The sequence below is a fragment of the Lycium ferocissimum genome, chromosome 7, assembly GCF_029784015.1.
Source record: "Lycium ferocissimum isolate CSIRO_LF1 chromosome 7, AGI_CSIRO_Lferr_CH_V1, whole genome shotgun sequence".
NCBI classification, from domain to species: Eukaryota; Viridiplantae; Streptophyta; class Magnoliopsida; order Solanales; family Solanaceae; genus Lycium; species Lycium ferocissimum.
In genome coordinates this window covers 33,687,216-33,704,545 of record NC_081348.1, presented here as the reverse complement: position 1 = coordinate 33,704,545, position 17,330 = coordinate 33,687,216, and the positions used below count along the sequence as shown (strand labels likewise).

The 17,330-nt window shown below is 32.6% G+C and overlaps 2 protein-coding genes across 2 annotated transcripts; one reads left to right on the top strand and one right to left on the bottom strand.

Annotated features, from left to right (window-relative positions):
- Positions 1 to 904: 904 nt before the first annotated feature.
- Positions 905 to 4,577, top strand: LOC132064527 (ras-related protein RABA2a). The gene is made up of 2 exons (XM_059457530.1): positions 905 to 1,290; positions 3,906 to 4,577. Exons 1-2 carry the CDS (start codon positions 1,126 to 1,128, stop codon positions 4,380 to 4,382), a joined length of 642 nt encoding a protein of 213 aa, XP_059313513.1. The 5' UTR covers positions 905 to 1,125; the 3' UTR covers positions 4,383 to 4,577.
- A 2,456-nt stretch (positions 4,578 to 7,033) lies between these two features.
- Positions 7,034 to 12,120, bottom strand: LOC132064526 (ras-related protein RABD1). Its single transcript, XM_059457529.1, has 8 exons — positions 12,009 to 12,120; positions 11,848 to 11,920; positions 11,450 to 11,497; positions 11,303 to 11,350; positions 10,160 to 10,231; positions 9,327 to 9,482; positions 7,698 to 7,801; positions 7,034 to 7,339 (listed from the first exon to the last, which is right to left on the bottom strand). Exons 1-8 carry the CDS (start codon positions 12,020 to 12,022, stop codon positions 7,246 to 7,248), a joined length of 609 nt encoding a protein of 202 aa, XP_059313512.1. The 5' UTR covers positions 12,023 to 12,120; the 3' UTR covers positions 7,034 to 7,245.
- Between the last annotated feature and the right edge of the window lie 5,210 nt (positions 12,121 to 17,330).

The window sequence follows — 17,330 nt, the reverse complement described above, 5'->3', positions numbered from 1 at the left end:
TACCTCTTTTTTTTTTTTAAATTTATTTAATAATGTTTTTAACCTATTCATGATGTTAATATACAAAAACTTTTAATTCACTTAAACATACTTGATTCTGGCTGATATGTTATTGGTAATATACAAAAGCTACAATCAATTATTTTGCTCATACTAGTATACTCTTTTGCTTGCTTAATTTCATGAGCATCTTTTATTAGTTTATGATGGAGGGAGTATAAAATTTGAGACTCAAATCGGCTTTTCGTAAATTTTATTATAAAACTTGTAAAAGTATGTCTGAACTTTTATTTAATATATATATTTGATTACCGTCAAAGGTATGGGTGCCATGAGTATCTCATTTTATTTAATTAGGTCTCAAGCTGAAGATAAAATTGCTTTTGGTAAGAAACATTTACCATAAAAAATGAAATTTTGTAAGAAAGTTTTACTTCCTAAATGAATTTTCTAATGCGAGTTAGATTAGTCAAACTCAAAGTGATACTCCTTATGTTTCTAAATAAATGGTGTTTTAAGTTTTTCATTTTGTTTCAAAATAAGTGGTGTTGTAGGATTTCAAAAAGAAATCGGTCTTATTCTTCTAAAATAACCCTTATTTTGTATAATCAAGAATCATTAAGTAGCTTTTTTAGGAAAGAGTAACTTACAAAGTGATAAAATTTGATTAGGAGTAAGTTAGTAAAAACACTTTTAATTTTTTACGAGTAAGTAATTTCTTAAAGAGTGTCACGTAATAAGCTAAAAATAATATTTATTATGAACCGAGGGATTACAAAAACAGTTAAAAAATCGGAAAAAAAAAAAGAGAGAGAGAGAAAAGGCGTTGACGGTTTTAATTGGGTAAAGAAATACGGTTGGAAGAATTAGAAATTCAAAACCGCAAATATTTCGTCAATAACAGTACAATTCTGGAAAGTCAAAATTTTGAACGCGCATTATCCCTGAAATCTCGCACTTCACCAAGGGCAAATTCATAATCAAATCCCGGTAATCAAGGGGCATTTTCGTCATTAAAAAATTCTCTATTTCCCTCACGCTTTGTTGTCATCAATCATCATCAACGATCGATCCGAATAAAAAGGCATTTACATTACATTAACAGTATTAATCGGAGGCGATTAAATGGCGAGAAGAGCGGAAGAGGAATACGATTACTTGTTCAAGGTAGTATTAATCGGCGATTCAGGAGTTGGTAAATCGAATTTGCTATCTCGATTCACGAGAAATGAGTTCGTTTTAGAGTCCAAATCCACTATCGGCGTTGAATTCGCCACTCGTACTCTTCAGGTCCTTTTTTACCATTTAGAATAATGCATTTGTGTATACGTGTTAATTTACCCGGTGTTTGCATTAAGTGTGCCAAAATTGATGTATTAAATGTCAGGAGTTTATGTAAATGACACATGTTGTTTCGTGTAAACTACATTTTATTCCGTTTTTAATGTGGTTTAAGATCTAGAGATGTACATATGCATATATTTGTGTGTAGTTTATTCTCTACGTGATACGGACATCGTATTAAAAATAAGTTGACAAAGATATGTCCATATATTTGTGTACAGTTTATTTATTGCGGTTGCGTGGATCAGATATTTCTGCACATTAATTGCTTTGTTTCTAGAACTGACTTCCTTGTTTGGGGGCATAGAGTGGGATTTAGGATTGTCCATTTGCTTGAACCATATTTGTTGTTTGTTATTTATATGTTGGGATCCTTGAGACCACCAGGGTCAAGATCTATGAAAAACTTCTAGTTCTTGGTTCTTAATTTTCTTATTCATTTCTAGGAAAGGAAGGATAAAGGAACTATTATTGGATTGGAGTGTAATTGTGCAAGTTTTATGCATTGATAGTATGAAATATATAAAATGAGTGACCTGCAAGGGTGGCTCAGTTGATTGAACATGGGGCTTTCATAATGGAGGTCTCAGGTTTGAAACCCCTGCCTACGACGGAGCGGATTTGCCTTGCAGGTCGAGGCTCGCCTCATTGCACGGGGCTTGCCTAGTGCGGGCTATCTCTCTGTGCGGTTTGCGGCTATTACAAAGGAGAGTTTACCCTGCGCACGACCCACTAGCGACGGGAAAGCGAAGTGGTTCCCATATCATCAAAAAAAAAAAATATATATATATATATAATAAGTGCAGATAAAGTTAGCATTTTTATTTTCATTTAAAATGGAGTGAATAGAAAGGAGGAACTGGCAGTATATATTCTATGTTCTCTTGGCTATGATGCTAATAATAAAACCCAAACATCCTAGGGTCTACTTTTCACCTAGGGTCTACTTTTTCTGTTGGCCATTCTCTTCACTTGTAACTTTTTCATAGATGGTGAAGTTGTTAAAAAACTTACTAGTTCACTTGAGTATGCCAACAGTTTTTCTGTTCTTCCCAAGATTTATTTGGCATTAGAATCCCTTCATCTCCCCGTATGATTAATCTTCCAAAAAAACGGCAGCCCGGTGTACTAAGTCCCGCTATGCGTGGGGTCCGGAGAAGGGCCGGACCGCGAGTGTCTATTGTACACATTCCTCATTGACATCGGCATCGCATGAGCCTGACCAACCGAAAAGGACACGGCCAGGCTCAAGACGAGCATGACCGTCATAAAAATATTAGCAGTCCATGTTGGGAAAATCTCATAGTCATTATTTCTGGTATTATTTCATCGTGACCTTCTGTATTTTTCATTTACTCCATGGTCCAATTTTCTCATGTGGCTCTTTGTGTAGTTTTGATTGGAAGTAAGTGCAAGGAAAGGGAAGAAGAAGAGAGCATCTTTACTGCTGAAATGAAATGAATAACTTGTGTATGTCTATTGTTATGATAGTTGTGAATGTTTCCATTGTCTTGAAAATCCTCAATTCAGACATTCGAGTGAGAGAGAGACATTCCTTATCTGTGGTGCGGTCTTAGTCTTGGTGAACTGTACAAGAAGTTAAGAACCTTGTTAGTAGAAAAGACGTGAAGGGTTAAAAGAGGTAAAGGAGACAAAAATGTGCAGTCTGGCCTGAAGTACTTCTAGTTGGCCTTCTCACTTAGGAAAATGATTCTTATCAAATTGTGTTTTTTCTAAAGGATGGACAACCCCGATTTTCCCCCTCCTCCCAACCAAGGCTAGCTACTCTTTATGTAACAAGGATGACTCAAGATCCTAGATGTTGTAATTGTCTAACAAACATATCCTGATCTAATGCAGCTACTACTGTAACAAATGCTCCTAAAGATGTAACCCTTTTATACGGAAAGATATAATGCCAGACAATGAAAGAAAAAGAACTTTTATCTAAAGCAAATGTTGTTACATGATCCACTTGCTTGGTTGTGATGCCAGCTTTTTATTACAAGTTTCAAACTCTAGGGAACCTAATGTGATTATGCCAAGGCTTCTTATACTGATAAAACGAAGTTTTGGGGTTCCTATTAAAAGAAAAAAAAACTGTTAAACCTCTTCATCAAAAAACTACCTTATACTATTTGCATGTCATCTTTTAATCTTACTTTTACCTGTTAAATGTTACTCTTGAAACAAATAAAGAGGTCCATTCTACTAATAATCAAAGTTTGGAAGGACCTAGTTGTCTTCATCCTGAGCAACTGGTGCACGCTGTTAAATTTAATGAAGTGCCCAGGATTTCCAAAATAAGGAATAACAGAGCATCTTCCAAGTTCACTGAGGTCAAACATGATTCTGGAAGACCACTCTAGTGCTTTCTATCTTTAAGAGATGCCATGAGTCTAGTCTTTTGTGGTAATCCAACAAAGATTCACCTTGCTGTACTCCATTGAATAACACTTGTGTTCTTATTGCTATCGCGGTGCTACAACTTTTGGTAATTATAGAAATTAGAATTTATATTGTATTAACATATTTGTTTCTCAATTCTGATATATGTCTAGGTTGAGGGAAGGACCGTCAAGGCTCAGATCTGGGACACAGCTGGACAAGAAAGATACAGAGCGATTACAAGTGCTTACTATAGGGGCGCTCTTGGGGCTCTTCTGGTGTATGATGTAACAAAACCAACTACCTTTGAGAATGTTAGCCGGTGGTTGAAGGAACTGAGGGACCATGCAGATTCAAACATTGTGATTATGCTCATTGGAAACAAAACCGATCTGAAGCATCTCCGAGCGGTTGCTACAGAGGATGCTCAAAGCTTTGCTGAAAAAGAGGGCCTTTCTTTCATTGAAACATCTGCATTGGAGGCAACGAATGTAGAGAAGTCTTTCCAGACGATTCTTTCAGAAATCTATCGGATAATCAGTAAGAAGCCACTTTCTTCAGAGGAGCCAGCAGCTGCTGTCAAAGAAGGGAAAACTCTTGTTGTTGGGGCAGAAGAGCCTGCCCCCAAGAAGGCTTGTTGCTCTACATAGTGATGGTCATTAGATTTTTAAGCCTCTATAGGTTCCTTTTGTTAGTTTTAATTAGTACTGTTTCTTTCTCCTTTTTTTTTTCCTTCTATATTTTTGGTCAAATGTTATACCCTATTTCATCATTAGGAAGGTACATGTTAAAATCTTGTCATAGTATGGTTCTTAAAGAATTAAATCAAATGTTTCAATGCTGAAGTATATTTCAAATGACATAACAATTAAGTATTTAATTTCTACGGAGGGATTTATAACTCAAAACTGCTAGATCTGTTTTAACTTTTACGTCAAGAAGCGAAGTTTGCAAGTTAAGGAGAACAATTTGCCACCATTTGGCAAAACAATTAACCCCTATTATTACGCTATAAAGATAGCAATTTTTAGAGTTCTTTTTCATCCGGTGAAAAGGAGTTAATTCCTCGAATGATCACCTTGTTTTAGAAATTGCCTCATAAAATCACATTTATTTCTTTTAGAACTATAATATCACTATACTCCTCAAAAAATACTAAACACCATAAAAGTTTTCTTCTCTCCTATTTGGCATGACACGTCACATTAAAACTCTATTTTTTTAATAAGAAATTAATTTAACTCATCAGTCCCATTTAATCCAACCTAACCCATGTCTTATACTAGATTTTGGATCCGGTTAAATAAGATCCAAAGACAACTATTTTATACCCAAATAATGTTGGCTATTTAATACCCGAAAGATCCAAAATTATTTACACCAACGGCATACAAAACTTAAACTCTATATTTAAATGCTCTTGGGAAGATATTTTTTATTTACTTACCAAACACCAAAATATAAATAAAAAAATCACCATTTATCAAGAAAACATTTTCACTGTACCAAACACAGTCTAAGTTTTGCATTTTTTCCCCAATATTTTTCAAATACCCTTTTTCTTCTATCAAAAGCTAACTATAATTATGCGAAAATATTTTTTCTTATACGTCCAACCAAATGTTTAGATTTTTTTTTTTATCCCTCTAATCCCTCTCTAATCAAAATAGCATTATCTTTTTCTTCACTTTATTTATGCTAAGATGATTTTTCAATCCTTCCAATCCGATGATAACATTGATTCTATTACTGTACCTAAATTCTCAATTATACAAGGCTTCTGCCATTTATTTATATAGCTTATTAAATAATTGTTGAATATGCACAACTTAAATTCCATAGATCTTATCATTGATTATTGTCATGTCTCAATTGAAAGTGCATTCGTTTTTTTTTTTAATCAGCTAATAGTTGTTAATTAATAGTGTGAAGATGCTGGGTTCGTAATATGGTTTCTTTCTCTTGTTTTATTACATGATTGTTTTTTCAAATGGCATTGTACAGTATACCAATCATGAGTTAGATCCATATATACACTATACGTTCAATTAATACTAAATTCATAATATATTAACTGATAACTATAAAATAAGAAACATCATAGACTATACAAATGCACGTACTCTGAAAAGTTAGCATAATTTTTTGATAAAATACCGTCTTTGGATCTTTTAATCGGGTTTAAAATCGAGTCTTATGAGTTGGGTTGGATTAAATGGGTTTGATAAGTTAAATAAGTTTATTATTAAAAAATAGAGTTTTAATGTGACATGGCATATCAACTAAGAGAGAATGAGACTTTTGTGGTGTGTAGTATTTTTTAAGGAAAATAGTAATAGTTCAATGATATTATAGTCTTAAAAGAAACAAAAGTGACTTTACGAGGCAATTCCCAAAATATGGGTGACCATCGAGGGAATTAAGTCAGTGCAAAGTTGTTCTCTTAAGTTAAAGTAGTTTAACACAGACGGCAATGTTAATAATATAATCACCCACCTCGAATATTTGCCATTTCAAAAAAAAAAAAAAAAAAAAATTATCATCACCCATCTTATAGTGGTTGAAAGGAAGAAAAAAAAAAAAAAGAAAAAAAAAAAAAGAAAGTACTTCTACCTATTTCATCAACTATGTTTACAAGAACTCTACTCTCCAATCAAAGCCTTTATTATAGATCTACCAAGCATCAATCAGTATTTTAACCTTTACACATATTCTTTACCTCTATTACTACAGTACTGGTATCTCTTGTTTTTCTTCATGTAAGAACCAAATTCATCCTTACTAACTCAAATCTCCCACAAGGTCCACTCACACTTTTTAAGTGTCGTTCCAGCTATATTCTTGGATAATACTTGTTGTCTCCCCGACAAATGACAATTATTGTTAAATGTCAGACATTTACTGTAACAACTGGCTTCTAAATTTACCGAGTCAACAAATTACAAAATCATATGTAAGTAAAAGACTTGCCTAGAAATTTTCAAGAGGAAAGAGCATTGAATCTACGAAAAATAATTCACCAAACATACAACATTGAATGATAGATCGCATTTTTCATCTATTACGCCAAGGCTGCACCGGGAACATGATATTTATTCCGCCAAGATGGTCATGCTTTACTTCCGTAATGCCAATGTCTCCATTTTACACACACTGTATTTTCTTATGTTATCAGTGAATTTTAACTTGTATCAGCAAGTTATTTACTCTACTTTCAGGTTATCATCTTAGACTAGCAACGGGAAGTTACCTATTATAAGTAACTTAACCTGATAGTGTCAAATACCTAATATACTGTCAGTGCATAAAAGTGAAACTCATCAGATTTGCCTCTTACTGTTATGCAATCGACTTATAGTTTCAGGCCAGGCAACTTTCACATAACGACATGAAGCAAAGTTAGAAAGATACTTCAACTAACGGGAAGATTCACAGGACATTCTAGTAAACATATGTTTAGTTACAATCTGTTCGACATTTTGCAATTGGAACAGAGGGATACAGCATCAGCAGTTAGCCACAACAGTTGCCCTTCTGCTCAATTGGTTGTCCCTTGATTTGAACAGTGCTACCTGTCTTATTGGTTCCAGCTGGTTGGTTACCCATTCTGCAAAACAAAATTTTGGTTCAGCTCTTAAAATGAAACTACTAAAGACCAACCACAAACTACTACGAGATGTGGTTAAGGGTGGAACAGAGCATTTACTTATTACCAACATTGTTCACGTCAGTTAAATTCATCAATATATAACTAGTTCAAGGAAACAATAGCAGCCGCAGCCTGACCATACACCATCGCCATATTTATAGACAATTTCATACCCACTAATGCATTATATCTTGGTAAGCTACAAAGATGTTGAAATCTTTACCCAAATCGGAAATAGAATGAAGTTATTGGGGAAAATGGTGGGACTACACATTTTGCAGGAATAAAACGTGGACAGAAATATTAGCCAACTTACTTCTTCTTGATCTCTCCAGCCATCGTTAAGAAAGCCTGCTCCACATTAATGGAGTCTTTTGCACTCGTCTCAAGGAAAGGGATGCCTAGCTCATCTGCCAAAGCCTGCATAAATTTGAAGTGATGTTACAAACGCATAAGACATAACTGATAATTAAGTCATATGACTCAGAATATCATCCATGTGGTCAAGTTCAACCTTTGTTAGAATAATTTGAAGACTATCAGAATCACATGTTTCATTGTGTCACTGCCCTAAAACTAAGAAATGGAGAATAATCAAAAGAAAGGGAATAACTAAATTTTTACATCACCAAGTTCAATATCTCAAAGCACTATCAACAGGTTTACCAACATCCAAAATAATACAGATTTACTAGAGAGCTACTTCTGCATGTTAACAACAATTTTCACATGTTATCTTTTATCATCAGAGGACAGAGGTATTTAATTGAAACCAGAGCATACAGAAATGGAAAACTTTCAGAATGATTTATCTTTACCAGCAAAACGAGACTAACCAAACACTGCCAATTAATACAGCGACATTTAACAGCCTGATTATAGACCACGCATCACCTTCAGAAATCCTGCTCTCAAGGTTCACAAAGACAAACTTATGAGTTATGACAACTTTCTAGGTTGTTTATTTGCACATGTAAGATAAGTTATCGTGCTCCCTCCCACTCTTCTGCTCCAACCTAAAGTTAACTATAATTTACACCCAACTGGTGTTACTGCACAAGTGCCAATCATGGATATCAAAAGAAACAGCAACTCTGTGCACCTAGCCAGAGATTTCATACACTTGGGTACGTTGAGTACACAGATCAAGCAAAAGTGTGGCTAAACTAAAGTGACTGAAGTTAGGGAGTTCTAAGCTGAAGATCTAGCTAGCTCCAGTGACAATTAGGTTTCATGAGGCAAACAAGTAAGCCACAAGGATGGAGGTTAGACTTAACTGCTAGTTGATCACTATTCACTGGTGTCACAGGTATACAATGTTTCTAACAGATCATGGTGTCCGCAAGCATGTCCAAAAGATGGTTTGATGCAAAGTCTCAGTGACTGCTAATAATGAGCTAGCCAATTGTAGCAGCTAAAGCATGTTCCTCTTCAATTTTCCACTGAGGACACAGAAATTACAAACAACGGTTGCAGAAAGTACTCCAAACATAAGCATACTACAAAGAAAAAGTAGCATAAGTGAATTTCCAAATTTTTACTTTTTCAATCTGATAATCTTTTTTCGAAGTTTTGTCCAACATATTCATTGAGAATATAGACACCAAAGCACGTAGACACCTTTTCCGATCCAAAATGACACTGTCTAAATGTTTATCCCGAAAACAAAAATCCTACTCTGAGTATAGCAAAGAATTAACACGTTTGTGGCACATTGCTTGAGTTCACGGGAGGAATTAAATGAAAGAACATGAGAGAATTGTTAGAATAACTTGCTTAAATCACTTTACCCATCAAAACAAAAAACATTAAAAATGAGATGATTTTAACCTTTTCTCAGCAAGCCAAGGTCAATGGTCTGATGGTACCACTAAACTAAAATACCTGAGCAGTACAAATGCAAATGCGACAAGATTTTATCTGATAAAGTGGCAACATAAAATACCTTTCCTGTCTGTGTGTCCACGACCTTGTTTTCTACCAAATCACATTTGTTTCCCACCAGAAGCTTGCAAACATTCTCATTTGCATATCTGTCAATTTCATTCAGCCATTGCTTGACGTTGTTGAAGCTCTCCATTTCAGTTACATCATAAACAATCTACCATATATAGCCACAAATAAGAACACTTCAAGAACAAAGGAAGCCACATGAGCATTTATTTTAACCAGAAAGACTTACACGTGGCGATAACAAGTAGAAGGTGAGAGAATGGGCTATTAAAAGATTGTCAGGATAAAGCAGAACCAAAAAGTAAAGAAAGGTATACAACAGGTTCAGAGGGACAAACATTTGCAAGTAATATTTGATTTTCTGATGTGTTAATCTTCTCACAGTTGTTAAAGTCAAGGTCAAACTCCGTGACATAATATGGATGGCGGGAGTAATATCAATGTCAATATTAACTAGGAAATAAGAGTAAATATCAGATAGTTACACCTATGGACCAAACAGGAACCTACCAGTTACCTTCAGTAAAACTAGATTAACCAGCTGTGGTTCAAAATTGACATAAAAAGGATCATAGAGTGGGTGATTGACAGAATGTCCTAACCTTATAAAGATATAATTAGAGAAAATATGAATATATAGTTTGTATTTTCAAAAGAATCAAAATCTGAGACATTAGGATGCAAGAAAAAGTATCATAAGTAAAACGTAATTATCAAAAATCAGCAGCCAAACTGAGATGCGAGGGAGGTCATGAAATTCAAATTTAAACTATTTCTGATTTTTATGGCCAGAGGAAGTTCTAGTCAATGTGTGTAATATCTCACAATAATCCCATGTGCACCCCGATAGTAACTGCTTGTTATAGTCCGGAACCGCTCCTGGCCAGCAGTATCCCACTGCAAAAAAAGAAGCGGGTGTGGCATTATAATATGTAAATCAGGATAGAGTAAGCATCAAAGACGTAGTTGATCAATTTAGTAATTATGCTTTTGAGCAAATGCCAGCTTCCCAACACTGATATCACTGATAAGAGGGTAGAGTGGATAACGGGTAGATGATTGTGCTAGTCAAAACATCAATTCTCTTCCTAAAATTCAATATTTTGTTAGCACACAGTACCAATCAATCAAATAATGGTAACTGCAGAGTTTATCGCGCCACTCTGAAATTCACCAACATACTAACCACCAAAGAGAAAATACTGCATCAAAGAACAGCAAAATAATACAACTCATCTTATTGAATAGCATCCACTATATCTCTGCCATCCATGTAATAAGCTACAAAAGAACATTACAAACACTATGTAGCAGCCGATTACCATATCAAACAATGCAACCCAAAAAAGGCAAAAGAAAAAGGCTAATCAATCAGTTCCGTTTTCCTCCACCAGAATACCCTTTTCCCCACCTTTGCGTCATTTAATTTAATTTGATCACCCTTTCTTTACTCTTGTCTTCTCTAAATCTTGATTCAAAATAGAGGGGAAAAAAAACTTGTACGCGTACTTGTTAACAAGAAGAGAATCAAATAATTACTTTCTTATCAAAACAGATACAGATCTAATAAGTCTAACTCTAGCACATGGCAAACTATTCTGAAGCCAAAGGGTTCAAAATAACTTATAAAGAGAAAAACAAATATATGAACAATTCAGCTTTATTTTTTTTTTTTTTTTTTTTTTTTGAATCAGTAGAATGATTCGGCTTTATCATTTTGCTTAAGAAAATAAAAAAGAATGATTCCCATTAATCCCATATAGTATTTCAGTAGAGAACAGAGGGACTACGGTAGATTAAAGCGATCGCAAGCCAACACGACTCTGAAAGTTACTATCAAATTCAAATGATAAATTGCATCGTTAAAATGGCTCGTAAAACAACTGAGCAGCCTCAACATAAGCTCAATATTATAAGCTTAACTTAGACATTCACGTGAACTAACACACAACAGTCAGCTATACTTACAATTTGCAGCTTGATTGTCTTTCCATCCTGCTCCACCGTCCTAATTTTCTACAAAATAATAATCCCAATCATTTAAAAAAAATAAAATAAAATAAAAACTGCAGACTAATAAGTGACACAAACAATGAGAGAGATGGAGATTCTTACGAAATCAACCCCGATGGTGCTAATGTAACTGTCAACATACGAATCATCCTAAAACATAATCAACCAAAACAACATCATGTTTTCTCTTCGATAAATGATCAAAACAACATAACTAACAGATAATAATAATTAGTCAACATAAATACCGGATAATCATATCCATAAAGCAATAAATCATTCTTCTCTTTCTGATAAATGACTAAAACAACATAAATACCAGATAATCATATCCACAAAGCAATAAATCATTATCCTTTTAAATAAATCATTATCCTTGAAAAAATAAGCACACGCATTACATACCCTAACAAAGAAAATTAAACACCACAAAACACTCCATTCATAAATACAAAATAAACTATAAAAAGAGAAGATCAAAGTAAATTAGGTAAACATACAGCGAATCTGAGTAAAAGACACGATTTGCCGACAGAAGAATCGCCGATTAACAACAGTTTGAACAAGTAATCGCTGCAACAACAACAACAACAACAACGAAATTAGTAATAAGCATGAAAATAATGGATAATAATTACATGAATATTGAAGAATCTCGTACTATTCGTTGCTCATGTTTGCTTCTTTCTTCTCTTTTTTTGGGTATGGAGAAAAAAAGGTTTTTTTTTGGCTTTTGAGAAGTGAGAGGCTTTCTGTCTGTGTGTTTTCTATGTCTTTATGTCGACTCTTTGGGGTTAAATGTTTTTTGGTTTTATTAATATCACTATTGATATTCGGCCCGTGCTATAAAAATCCGGATATCTTTTCGTCCATTCTTTGTGGCATTAAATTTAATAATAACATTTTTCTTATCCAATAATTTTTTTGTTTTCAAACAAATACAAATGTAGGATATAAAAATTTCTGTTTATTTCACTAAAAGTTTTTTAGAACTATTTTCATTCATTTTTTCTTAATTAAGTCAGTTTAACTAACCAAATTATTGGTGGAAAAAAAAAGAAAAAAAACCAAATTAATGTAGAAACTTAATGGATAGAACAGATAGTCAAATTACATAACTTTTTCTTTTTCGTTACTTCCATGATCGTGCCTCGTGGCACGGCAGCACCCGTACTATTGAAATGGTTCGACGGTAGACATGTTCCCATAGGTGCAGATATTTTGGTAATGGAGAAATGTTAACATAATTGAAACGATACCCTACTAGTAAGAGTCTACTGACGAAACTAATCATTTTGTTTACATTTCTTCTTCTTTATTTTCCTTTATTGCTTTAGGTACTTTTGTTGGGATCGAAAAATAAGGGCGTCATACAAAAGCTGATAATTGCAAACCTTGATATACGATAAGTCAACTAACAAAGAAAAACATGCTATAAGAGGCATATTATTCTAATATGATTTGATAAGTTGATCAGAAACGAATATAAAAGCATAAAAAATATTGAAAATAATCCCCCCCCCACTATTTAATCGACTACATTGTGGACGCTCTTATGTTTTTTTTTTTTTTTCATCTCAGTAACAAAAAGAGGCTCTTATGTTGTTGTATGAAAAGCAATGATTTTTTATTTATAGAAGTCTAAAACTTCTCCTCCAAGAAAAGGATAGACATGGAAGAGTCTTTTTTCACAAAAAAAATCGTTTGCACCAAGAAAATCTTTTTGAAGTAAAACACAATCAAGATAGAATTCAAATGATGTAGGAAATGCAGGAGCAAACCATAACAATTTTAACGTCTATTAAAATTATCTCTCAACTAATTCTGAAGCTCATAACCAATTTTGTTCATTCATTCTCTAAACATCTCGAGAAGAAAAAATAAATACAAACATCAATTTTAAGTTGAAATTAGCAAACAACACAAAACTACATTCACTACTCTAATTAGCCATCTTAAAGTCATTACTAATAGCAAGCTCATCATAAAAACTAACAGATTTGTCATATGTAATATTTAAAGGGATTACTCAATAATTTTATAAGGATAATAATAAATATTAATTCAAGTACATAAAGGAAAAGATTTTCGAAACTATACATAAAATTGAATCTAGGACAAATGTAAGTAGATATAATGAGACACGTTCAAATGTCTCTCCAATTGGAAAAGAAGATTGGCTGCAAAATTTCTAAAACTTTACCACAACGGACAAATAATAATAACCTAATAATAAAGATCAACAAGAGATCACAAAAAGTCAAACGACACACCAATTATGAAGGTCCAAGTGGGGTGGTCTTAAGAAATTAACGAGGGCAAAAAGTGGGAAAATGCAAGGCAAAGACAACTATTGCAGCCAAGAGTAAGCATAAAAATGTTGAAATCCTATACTAAACTCTACCGAACGACAAAAATAACCCTGTGAGGACTACAAAAAGCCCTCATCCTCTCTTATATATAATAATATAATATACTAGTTTCACCAGGCCCGTGTTAAGTCCGGGTCCAATTCCAGATATAAAAAGTAATATTTTAATTAAGAAAATATAATTTATGTTGGTAATAATTAAACTTCGAATAAGTATATTTTCAATATATAAAAGTAAAACTTTCATTTCACTCCTTTAATATCTTAACTTTCATTTTGATGCAATTATTTACTTCAAATTAATGCGGAGCCATAATTTGAAATATATGAGTTTCGAATCCTAATTTTTAAAGTTATTTAGTTCTAAATTAATAATTTGTACATATTCAATGAACTTTTAAGACAAATACAGAATTTGGACCAAAGTGCTACCAAATCCGATCAAATCGGTAGCTGGCACTCTAATTCTGCCCTACTTCAAACTCATTTTGTGTTTAAAAGATTAATTTTAGTTAACCAAATAAGAGATTTTAAAGATAACCCGATCTTAATCGATAATATTGTCTTTATTTTAACATTATATGGCATCATTTAATAATTTTTTAAAACTATCTAAAAATCATTTTTGTACTAATCTTGGTAAAACACATATGAGCCCATTAAAGTATAAATATAAAGTAAAAGAAATGTTTACATGTAAAAATCTATAATAAACAACAAATGAAAACGAAACAAAGAGCAACAAGAAGCAAGAATATCTAGCGAAGAAATGACTATTTTTTAGGTTAATAGATAAGATCAATAGAAGAAAGCAACAAGGAAAATAAAGTGCAAATGGATGGGTATTGCTCTCTTAACTGGGGTTTTGGGGTCGAGCCAGGTATGAAAAAAAAAGCGCTCCCCCGATAGGGACCTATGCTACATAATCCGGATTAGACGGCCTCCAATGAGTATCTGATACCGATAGAAAATGGGTAAATAAGGCAGAATGTTCGACAAACCATAAGAAAAATAAATAAATTTGACTTTAAAAAATAAAATCAAGACCTAAAAGTAATTAATTGAAAAGTTTAATATTTTTTGGGAAAGTTTTGTGAGGACTATAAAAGCCCTTTTGTAGTCTCTTATATATAATAGTAAAGTAATAATATAATGTTGACAAAAAAGAAAACAAGAGAAAATTGAAAAGCAAAAAAGTTTAAAATAAGATTGAGGAAAATGCTTACCCACATTTTTATTAAAATAAATAAATAAATAAATAAATTGCTTACACACCTGTCAATTCATTCCCTTAAACCACTTCTCCATTCTTTTCTTTTTTTAAAATCTAATAATCTAAGCCTTAATTTTACAAATTCAATTAACATCCTCGACTTCGCTATATCCCACTTGTGCGATTACACGGGTTATATCGTTGTTGAATTCAGATCTGCTCCTATTATGTTTTCCTATAGTGAGTCTATTAAGCGTAAATAAGAATTAGCAAGGTTAATAAATGCTTGATATCAATTATTTAAATGAAAAAACAATAAATTAAAACAACTCCTGAGATCCTACCAATTATCCACAAAAAAAAAAAAAAAAAAATCAATTTGGGTGAAGTATTGCTTAATTGCTTTTACTAATCAAACTTGTCATGAATTTATACAAGGTATATAAAGTTTGAGCTATTTATTTTACTTTTAGTTTTCATAAGCAAATAGTGACTATCAACTTTGGATTGAAAAGGATTTGAAAAAATTATAATAACAATTGTGTTTCTTTTTTTTTTAAGATGCATTGTTTAGCAAAATTCAAAATAAAAATACTTTTTGAAAACCAAAAAAGAAGTTAAATGTAGATCTTTTACAAGAACTACCGCAAATATTCAAAAATATTTCTCAAAAGGTAACAACAATTTTCCTAAACGTTTTCTAAAAGTTTTTCCAAATTTAATGTTTCCCAAAAGAAAAAAGTATCAAACCAAATCCAAAATGACATACCTTTGTTTGGCCTTCCATGTGATGAGAAATGTTTTTCTACTAAATTGTCAGTGGATAGGGTGGCCATGACTACTGCACGTCCATTTTGTTGCAAAAATAATTTAATTCAATTTTACTTCAAGAAATGATTTGATAGGTCAACTATATATACTTTAGATTTGGTGCCTCCTCAACATTATTTAAAATAGTCACTTAAAAGAGAAAATTGTCTTGTACTCTAAGCTTCATTAGGGAATATCATTCCTCGGGCCAACAAAATTCAATCCCTTTCCTAATTCACAACGATTAAATTGTAAAAAGAAATTTATCCAGCTGACTTATGTTGTTCTTTGAAAGAAAAAAAGAAAACTGGATTAAAGGTTTTATTAAGCTTCATTAACATTTTTTGCAAAAGTAACCGCAATTTTTTTCTTATATAATAAATCAAGAAATTTTTAGTCAATTATTGCACGGTTTAAAATGTGGTGAGTAATGGATCTGTTCCTCCATGCACTACTTAGATAGATACCAAAATTTGATTCATGCAAAATTATTATTCATAATATCCATCGAACTAATATATTTTGTGTTCCGCTCTTATAATTTGAATCAAAGCTTCAGAGACTAACTTAAATACACAGAGTTAAGCGCATATATCCATATGATTCAAATTTTGCATGGATTTGGATTGGAAATGTATCTATAATATTCCAACTTTACAAACGTTCAACTGGATTTCTCTTGCTACATATATAGTATAATTTGGCCAAGTTCTTGGAAAGTTAAAAATATGCATTACTTTTTCTTAAAAGAAAACAAGAATATTAAGGAAAAGAAAACGAAAGAGACAAAAAGAAAGTATTGGCATTCCCTTTATTTGCATCAAAATCAAAGGGAAAGTGACGAAGAAAGTAATATTCGTACCACATACTTTTCTTTACATCTAATTATACTGGATAGGCCCCAGAAAAGAAAATCTCATTTCTTTTTCTTTATTTACACTACTAGTTTCGCGAGGCCCGGGCTTAACTCCAGATATAAAAAATAATATTTTAATTTAAGAAATATAATTTATGTTGGTAATAATTAAACTTCAAATAACATTGATGCTGCAATTAGATATAGCTTAGCATTGGTTCCAGACTACACAGAAGGTGTTGCGGGATGCACTGAGAGAGCTATTCCTATAGTCCCCTGGAATAGCATGTACTTAACTTTATACTTGGTTGAGTAAAATCTTTTTCGTTTGGCCAAAAAAATGATTAAACTTCAAATAAGTATATTTTTAATATATAAAAGCAAAACTTTCATTTCACTTCTTTAATATCTTAACTTTCATTTTGATGAAATTATTTACTTCGAATTAAATGCGGAGCCATAATTTGAAATATATGAGTTTCGAATCCTAATATTTTAAGTTATTTAGTTCTAAATTAATAATTTATACATATTTAATGAATTTTCAAGACAAATACAGAATTTGAACCAAAGTGCTATCGAATCCGATCAAATCGGTAGCTGACACTCTAATTCCGCCCTACTTCAAACTCATTTTGTGTTTAAAAGATTAATTTTAGTTAACCAAACAAGAGATTTTAAAGATAACCCGATCTTGACTGATAATATCGTCTTCATTTTCAATATTATGTGG